Source organism: Dendrobates tinctorius, unplaced genomic scaffold, assembly GCF_039654945.1.
Source record: "Dendrobates tinctorius isolate UK_male_01 unplaced genomic scaffold, ASM3965494v1 ptg000070l, whole genome shotgun sequence".
Lineage (NCBI taxonomy): Eukaryota > Metazoa > Chordata > Amphibia > Anura > Dendrobatidae > Dendrobates > Dendrobates tinctorius.
This window is the reverse complement of record NW_027361738.1, coordinates 84,604,759-84,614,371: the sequence shown is the minus strand read 5'-3', so window position 1 is coordinate 84,614,371 and position 9,613 is coordinate 84,604,759. Positions and strand designations below refer to the sequence as shown.

General features: G+C 46.3%; 1 protein-coding gene across 1 annotated transcript in view; it reads left to right on the top strand.

Moving 5' to 3' along the window:
• The first annotated feature begins 3,982 nt into the window (after nt 1-3,982).
• Nucleotides 3,983-9,613, top strand: part of LOC141095765 (serum paraoxonase/arylesterase 2-like) — a 55,448-nt gene continuing 49,817 nt past the window's right edge. The window contains exon 1 of the mRNA XM_073582069.1: nt 3,983-4,216. Within this exon, the coding sequence (XP_073438170.1) occupies nt 4,017-4,216 (200 nt within the window). The 5' untranslated portion in view covers nt 3,983-4,016. The remainder of the gene's footprint in view (nt 4,217-9,613) is intronic.

Below are 9,613 nucleotides of genomic sequence, written 5' to 3'. Positions count from 1 at the left end.
TGTTAAGTCGACGCTGCAGACAGATCCTCCGGGACAGATGGTGTGGTGTAGCAATGATGGTATAGCCCTCCACAGGCAGGGCTGTTGTCCCGGGGCAGTGTAGATATGGGGACACTTAGATGGTGTAGTGTCTGGCGCAGGGGATGCAGCAGTGCTAGGCGGACGGACGCAGGAAGGAATGGAGGACACCAGGGCATGTAGTTCCAAAGCCTTACTCACAGTCTGTAGTGCCCACTTCCGTGCCGCATCCTCCGGGTCAGGGACTCAGTCAACCTCCAGGCAAGATGGAAAGCTCCCTTCCACACTCCGCCAACTGATGTGCCTTTTCTGAACGTCTCCTCTATAGCGCCTTTAAGTGTGAAGATCTCCTAGTACTGTGTTACACTGGAGTTCCTCCTGACAGATGTTCCCAAGAACTCTACTTGCACGGCAGACAGCTGTAGCCTGCTTCGGGGACTCTCTACTCCTAAGTCCCGGCTCTCTATCCGTGTTGCTGTTGTGCCCTCAAGTCTTAGATGGGAGTAGTGCATTTACAGCTCGCTACTCCACCGGTGTCTGCTGCAGAACCATTAGTGTCCATACAACCTCAGGGACCGGACCCCGGCCTTGCGCTTAGAACTTCTAGGCAGGGTTCTTCCTCAAACCCACGTCCTCTATATTCCCTTTTACTCCTACGTTCCGTACTTGTCTTTCCCTTCTATGGAAGTTCAGGCTTCGGTTCACTGTCCTCCTTCTTTTCTTTCCTTTCCCGTGCCAGCTGGCTCAGGTCACTGAGGCAGCTGCAGCACTCCTTCCTCCATCCCTCTTCCAGGGATCCCCACTCCTCTCTGAGTGACTTCCTTCCTCCCTGACCTCCTGTCAGGCTGAACCCCGAACTGAACAGATCTCAATCCTGGAACTGTCCCACTCTTTTATATGTATACTCAACTCCACCCATCTCCCAGCATGTCTAGTGTTCCAAGCAGGGAACCACCAAAGGTGCTCTGCTTCTCTCTAAGCAAGGAGCCACAATGTGGTTATGCTGAACTACTCTATTGTGTGGGGTGCGAGTGTTGGAGCGTGGAGAGGAGTTCCCAACTTACCCGGACGGTGGGGCACTACACCTTAGGAGAAGGTGCAGTACCTCTGTGGCGTCTGAGCCTCAGGGGCACCACATGTGCGCCTTTACAAATTAAGTCCTATCAGTAATTAAACACAGCTGGACTCACATGAAGGTGTAGAACCATCTCAAGGAGGATCACAAGGAAATGGACAGCAGGTACCTCTGTCTCCTCATCCCCCCTACACTCGCTCTCTCCTTTAGCTTTCCATTCCACGGGCAAGAATTCTTCGTATTCCTCCAGGCTTCACATAGCAATGTTCCTTTTCTTTTCCTGCACTTCTCTTACGGTTACACCGCACGGAGCCGGGTACAGCTCTGCTATAGATATGCATCCCTCAGTCTGTTTCACCCCAGGCACAAGATCATTAGTTCCCGAAGTCATAAGCCCCTCGGAGAGAATCCTGCCCTTCTGTATTGTCCCCTGCACTGGCACAACTTCTTTACAATCTGTACTCACTGCATCTGTGGATTCCCCTGGCCCTGTTGCCTCAGTCCTAACTTAGGGTATCTGCCCATGCAATGAGTTGCCACATACTGGAACCAATATTGACTCCCTCAACTGATTAAGCCTGCTGCTGTGGTGTCCTGCTGTGGTGGATGGCTGGGCCTTACTCCTTCAATGTTGCGTGGCTGCTGTTCCGTCCTGGCCCTATAGCCTTTGTGGAGTGTTTGGGCGTCCAGCCCTAAATAACTCTAATCAGGAAATGTGTCTGACTTACCACACAGCAGCCCCTCCTACTATTAACCCTATACTTACACTACACACTGTCTAAGAACCGTGGACACTAAAATGCCCCCCAACTAGTGGCCATTAATAGTAACTACACTTACCCTATTATATACAACAGAACACAGATGAAACATTACATACAAATAGTAATACATTATAGTGATACATCTATTAGTGTCGCAATACCAATGAAACAATGATAATACTCTTTTTAGGTGTAGCAGTACCATTATGTATAACAAAGAAACATACATTGATAGTACACGGTACCAAAGATGTAACAGTAATATTTCAAACCCCCTACAGTCTTGTTAGAAGGTGAACCTTCGGCCAAGTCTGAGGTCCAGAGCACTCTGGAAGAGGTTTTCATCCAAGATATCTCTGTGCTTGGCCGCATTCAGGTTTCCTTCAATTGCAACCAGTCATCCTGTCCATGCAGATGAAAAACACCCCCATAGCATGATGCTGCCACCACCATGTTTAACTGTTGGGATTGTATTGGGCAGATAATGAGCAGTGCCTGATTTTCTCCACACATACAGCTTAGAATTATCACTAAAAGGTTCTATCTTCGTCTCATCAGACCAGAGAATCTTATTTCACATAGTCTGGGAGTCCTTTGTCTGGCACTGAGGGGAGGCTTTCGTCGGGCCACTCTGCCATAAAGGCCCGACTGGTGGAGGACTGCAGTGGTAGTTGACTTTGTCGAACTTTCTCCCAGCTTAGCCACAGTGATCTTGGGGTTCTTCTTTACCTCTCTCACCTTGGCTCTTCTCCCGCGATTGTTCAGTTTGTCTGGACGGCCAGGTCTAGGAATATTTCTGTGGTCACAGACTTCTTCCATTTAAGGATTATGGAGGCCACTGTGCTCTTAGAAACCTTGAGTACTGCAGAAATTCTTTTGTAACCTTGGCCAGATCTGTGCTTCCTGTCTGCTCTCTGCATGCTTCCTGGCTGTGTGCATAGGGGGGTGGCGCCAGAACTCTCTGGTTCTTATGGAATCAGTGTGCACCTGCTAAATGTGCTCCTGGCCAATCGTCAAGACGTCTCTGGTATTTAGGGCAGCTCCACCCAGTGGATTCAACCTGTGCAATGTCTTAACTCAGTTAGTATCTTGGTACTGAGCTTTAGCCTTCAGAATATCCTGGTCCCTGTGCTATTGTTCTTTGCTTTGCCTTGTACATATCCTGTCCGCCCTCCAAGAGGCAGAATATCCTGGTACCTCTGCTATTATTCCTTGTCTTGTTTTATCCTGGTCTCTGTGTCCTTGTTCTTGGCCTTGCCTTGTACCTGTGTATATCCTGTTCCCTAGTCTTGTACCTTTACCTTGTCTGAACTCAGTCTTACCTCTGTCATTCTCCTTGTTTTTGGCTTCTTTCCCTGCTGTGTCTTTCCTCGTGTTCCCTCTGTCTGCTTATTCTCCGCACCCTTGCGGTTCTGCCTGCTCCGTACTCTTGTGACTCTACCTGTGCTCCGTACTCTTACGGCTCTGCTTATGCTCTGCACTCTTGCGGTTCTGTCTGCTCCGTACTCTTGTGACTCTACCTGTGCTCAGTACTCTTGCCGCTCTGCTTATGCTCCGTACTCTTGCGATTCTACCTGCTGTGTGAACAGGTCTCTACCTGTTCCTTCATACACCATTCCTCCCTGTCAGTACCAGTAGTTGCTGTGTGAACAGGTCTCCACCTGTTCCTCCATACACCATTCCTTCCTTGCTGTGAGAACAGGACCCTACCTATTCCACACACCACTCTGTGTCCCTGTACCTTTCCAGTTGGGCCCTGCCCTGTGTCTCAGCCGTGCCTACATACCCTGTGTTCCAGCCGTGCTCGCCTGCCAGCGTCTCAGCCATGCCCGCCTGCCAGCGTCTCAGCCATGCCCGCCTGCCAGCGTCTCAGCCGTGCCCGCCTGCCTGTGTGTCTGCCGTGTCTGCCTGCCAGTCATGCCCGCCGTGCTCACCTGTCTATTGGGGGATCCAGTCTTTGGAAGCTGGTGCGAAATGATGCCTTCGGATAATTGCCAGCTAGACATTGTGAAATCCACCTCTATTAATAATTTCCATATTTGATCTTGGTGACAGGGTCACTGCTGCTCGCAACTTCTCCAATGCAACAGAAAATAAGTTTAGGAACTTTGGGAAAAGTTTGGACATAGTTGGGGGGGGAGTCTTCTGGCATTGCACTCATGCGCGGATCACACAGCCTGGACACCCCAGCAGCAGCAGCACCCAGTGGGTGTGTTACAGATAACTGCTCTCACTCCTACCTACAGTCCAGGACACAGGTTGCTGCCAGTGAAGTCTCTGCAGCTATGGGGGCTCTGCTCAGACTGGCTGTTATTGGGGTCCTCCTGGCTGCTCTGGGGGAGAGACTGGTGAAATTCAGGTAAGTAAACTTATAGCTTGTTGATATAATATTAAAAGTTTTGTAACTTTTCCTTAACTTAGAAATGCTTGAGAACGGGGAGGGGGCTGATACATTGTATCTCTTTGTGTTGTAGTATTTTTTTTTTTTTATTTTGATTAAACAAAGAAGCAACAATGTCTGTGTGGATCTTGCAGAACCATCAGTCCCAGTATACATCTCTGCTGGGTCTTGTAGTTCCCCCTTCCTTCCTCTCACACTTTACCTTGGAATACAATAGGAGGGAAATACAGTCAGTAGCATGCTCTTTTTTTGAGGATCAATGGTTGATAATATCAGATCTGTCCCCTCTAGCCTGATATTTGTATCTATTTGGTAAATGAGGCTTTGTTGCTCTATAAGATATTAACAACGACAACTCCCAGCATGCAGCTGTCATGATATCCTGGGAGGGGTACAGTGGGAAGACCACCACTAGATCCTTACTATAATACTTCTAAAAACTGATCTAGCCATCCAGACTTCATCCTTTTATACTTTGATTTGCTGGGATTTGTAGTTCTGCAACAGCTTGGAGAGATGAATAAAATACAAAATGCTGTTGTGAAACTACAAGTCCCAGCATGCTGTAGGTGAAGTGAACAACTGATGCAGGGAAAGGGGCACTCATGGTGATTGGGGATTCCGTTGTCAGATTCTTTACGACTGTTTCAAGGCAGTCTGAGACTTCTAGTCCTCTCATCATTGCATACACTGTCCACCGGTGGTCTCCAACCTGTGACTCAACAACTCCCAGTATATGCTGGCCGCACTGGTGTAGACCCTGCATCCTCTGTCCTAGGAGGTCAATCCTTGATGCACAACTTAAAAAAAACAAAGGAAACTCTTTTGGTATCACTGTTCCTTCCTTTGCAATGCTGGGATTTTTAGTTCACCAACAGCTGAAGAGCAATAGACCAGGAAATAGCTTGCAATTTTTAGGCTGTGTTCACACAGTGTTTTTTTTTAGCAGTTTTTACCGCGGTTTTCACTATAAAACCGCTAAGAATAAGTTTCCCAGTCATTTCTATGCATTTTGCACTTTTTGTGCACATTGATGCGTTTTTTACCGCGAAAAAAACGCATCGCGGTAAAAACCGCAGCATGCTAATTAATTTTGCAGATTCTTCTGCGGTTTTGGCTTCTTCCATGCGGTTTGAAACCGCTGCGGAAAAAAACGCATCAAAACTGCGCAAAAAACGCGCAAAAACCGCCGTGGAAAAATAGGTGCGGTTTCTGGGAAGGGATTCAGGTTTTTGAGCAGAAATTTTCTGCAATATGTGCACTTAGCCTTAAGGTTCCTAGTTGCTGTGACTTGTAGTTCTGCAGTGATTGTCCAGTATGTTGCCCCACCTTTTAGATATGGGCACAGGCTGCCAGGAGCTATTGCACGGTGCACGCCCTGAGCGGTTGGCTCTGGGTGAAAGTCTTGCTGCACCTTAAGTTTTGTCTTTGTACCTTGGGCAGCAGTTCTCATCAAACATCTGACACACAAGTCACAGTACAGGATATTCCTGCTGGAAATCCACTTGGAGGGCACTAATGGCTTTCACAGATCCGGAAATCGTTTTTATTTCTTCTTAATCTAATGGCTAGAATACCGAGCGTAACCCCCCCCAACCCATACAAATGCACCCTAGTGAGGTTGTATAAGTATAGTATCCAACTGTGGTTAGTTATAACAAATTATAATGATTATATTGCACATAAAAACCGTGCATCTAATCCTCTCCTGTGTGATACTGACTGCTGAGCCGTGTATCTAATCCTATCCTGTGTGATACTGACTGCTGAGCCGTGTATCTAATCCTATCCTGGGTGATACTGTCTGCTGAGCTGTGTATCGAATCCTATCCGGTGTGATACTGACTGCTGAGCTGCGTATCTAATCCTATCCTGTGTGATACTGTCTGCTGAGCCGTGTATCTAATCCTCTCCTGTGTGATACCGTCTGCTGAGCTGTGTTTGTAATCCTATCCTGTGTGATACTGGGCTCCTCCTGCAGTCTGTGTCAGAGGGTGGTCTGTGTTGGCACGGTAATAAATTGTGTTATTTCCAGCTTTACAGAAGGACGATAACACCATAGAAATGATAAGAATAATAGGCCTCAGTTACCACAACTGTCTACAAAGAAAACTGTTGCTGATAGCAGCCAATCACAGCTCATTTTTCATCTTTAAAACAACTCTGGGACAGCGTGGTGAGTTTTGAGTGGCGACTTTTGTGTTTCGACTTTTATGTGGCGAGGTTGGTGTATGTGTGGTGAAATGTGTGCTGAGGGTGGTATATGTGTTGAAGCACGTGGTAGTGTGGCGCATTTTGTGTGTGTGTTCATATCCCCGTGTGTGGGGAGTATCCCATGTCAGGGCCCCACCTTAGCAACTGTACGGTATATACTCTTTGGCGCCATCGCTCTCATTCTTTACGTCCCCCTTGTTCATATCTGGCAGCTGTCAATTTGCCTCCAACACTTTTCCTTTCACTTTTTCCCCATTAGGTAGATAGGTCCAAAATTGTTTGGTGAATTGGAACGCGCGGGGTTAAAATTTCGCCTCACAACATAGCCTATGACGCTCTCGGGGTCCAGACGTGTGGCTGTAGCTGCGACGGTGCAGATGCCAATCCCGGACATACACACATACATAAATACATACATACATACATTGAGCTTTATATATTAGACTAGCAGAAGAGCCCGCCGCTGTCCGGGCATAGTAACTAACTACGGTTAGTTCTAACAAATTATAATGATTATATCTATATTATATCTATATTTATAAAGCTGAGTGTATAGCCCACTCCGCATAGCCATATTCACTATAATATCCCACATCATCCCGTCAGCCAGAGCTACCGGACTACTACCCCTAATATCCCACATCAGCCTGAGCCACCGGACTACTACCCCTAATATCCCACATCATCCCGTCAGCCTGGAGTCAGAACCAGAGTACTGAGTGGAATGGTCCTAACTTCCATACCGGGGATCCCTTTAAGAGAGGCCTAGTGTCAGAACCAGAGCGCTGAGTGGATTTGCCCTGACTTCTATACCAATGATCCCTTTAATAGAAGCCTGGGGTGAGAATCAGAGCGCTGAAGGATTTACCCTAACTTCCATACCCTTTAAGAGGGAAGATGTGCCTATGGGATGGAGGATGTGTGATGGGTATATGGGCAGGGAGGGCGTGATTAATTTCTGTAATGTGCTCTCTGCTCCTTTCTGGGGGGGGGGAGACAATGGCTGGGAGCTTATGTTCCCGGGGATGCTAGATTTCTCCCACCATGTCACTGTCTGCTGAGGTGCTAAGAGTGGGAAAACTGTTGCTCATAGCAACCAATCATAGCTTAGCTTCTTTTAAACAGCTCTGGTGAAATGAAAGTTGCTTAGTGATTGGGTGCAAGGAAAACTGTTGCTCATAGCAACCAATCAAAGCTCAGCTTCTTTTAAACAGCTCTGGTGAAATGAAAGATGCTTCGTGATTGGTTGGTGATATATACACACATACATTCAGTTTTATATATATAGATGCCACCCGAATTAAAGCCAGTGCAGGCACCTTTGGGACCCCCGCAGTGTGGAACATAGAGCAGGTAACACATTTTACAAATCTCTGAATTTTTTTCACCTCTTAGATTAAAAAAAACCTGTAAAAGTACTCGTAATGACCTGGAGAATCATATATCTAGGCCAGCTTTACCATATAGTACAAAAAAAAAAATAGTGGAATTGCACTTTTTTTGCAATTTCAACACACTTGGAATTGTTTTCCTGTACACTATGTGGTAAAATCAATGCTGTCATTCAAAAGTACAACTCGTCCCACAAAAAAACAAGCTCTCATACGGCTATATGGTTAGAAAATAAAAAAGTTATGGCTCATGGAAGAAGGGAAGGAAAAAAAATTGAAAATTGCCCAGGTGACTGGAGTGAAGGGGCTACGTTGAAAATAAAAAAATAGAAAAGTAGCCAGCTCACCAGTGTCCGCCTCACGTGCTCGGAACAGCCCTGTAGACACACCTTGTCCATATGAGAGCATGCCATTTTCTATATGAATTTGAAAATGACTTAATAAAGGAACTACGTTTTAAGGAGCTGGAACTACTTCGCTTTTTACTATTTGCTACGCTGAAAATCATTAAGGAAGGGGAAGAGTTCTTAGACAGAGCAGAATTATCTCTTCATGTTACAGAAAGAGAAGAAATTCGAAGTGCACCTGAAGAAACAGAGGAATGGAGACATGTGACCCAGAGAAGCAGGAGGATCAGGAGGCAGTCAGCACCCATACTGCTCAGGAACCAGTACCAGGTTCTCACGCAGGAAAACGATGAAGAAATACATCAGGATAAGACTCTGCCCACAAAGAACAACCTTGTACGCCTTCAGAGTCCTCCTGGATGGAGAAAGAAGAATGTTGTGAAGAAGAAACGGAGAGTGGTGGTCATGGGGGATTCCCTGTTGAGAGGAACAGAGACCGCAATCTGCAGACCGGATATAACTTCAAGAGAAATGTGCTGTCTTCCAGGTGCAAAAATTAAAGATGTGTCTGACAGGATATCAGGACTCTTCAGACCTACAGATGACTACTAGTGATAAGCGAGTATACTCGTTGCTCGGGTGTCCTCCGAGTATTTTGGCGTGCTCGGAGATTTAGTTTAGCGTGAATACATGTGGGGATTCCCTAACAAACAGGCATTCCTCATATGTATTCAGGCTGTCCAGCAGCAGGTGGTCTTCTCTTCCATCCTCCCAGTGGATGGCCATGGAACAAGGAGGTGGAATAAGATTCTGCAGGTGAACAACTGGCTACATCAATGGTGCCGTCAGCAAGGATTTGCATTTCTGGATCACGGAGTGAATTACCTTTACGATGGACTACTTGCTAGAGATGGGGTGCACCTTACGAAGACTGGAAAACATGTATTTGGAAGTCGCCTCTCATCAGGAGAGCTTTAAACTAGAACAACATGGGAAGGGAAGCAAAAGGCCAGAAAAAGCCATACACCTGACAAATGCTATTGAGAACTCTGCTATTAGAAGTGGAAAGGAAGAACAAAGACAAAAGAATCTAATTAATAAAAATATTGGAGAAAGAGAAACCAATCACAAACTAAAATGTTTCTATACTAATGCACAAAGCATGGGCAACAAACAAGGAGAATTGGAACTACTAACACAGGAAAAGAAATATGATGTCATTGGAATCACTGAAACTTGGTGGGACGATACACATGATTGGAATACAAGACTAGAAGGACACCACTTATTTGCAAGAAACAGACTTGATAAACGAGGAGGGGGTGTTGCATTAGAAACGCGTATATCTGCACAGAGATTGAAGCTTCAGAGACTGGGAGTTCTGTGTAAACTGTTTGGGTAAG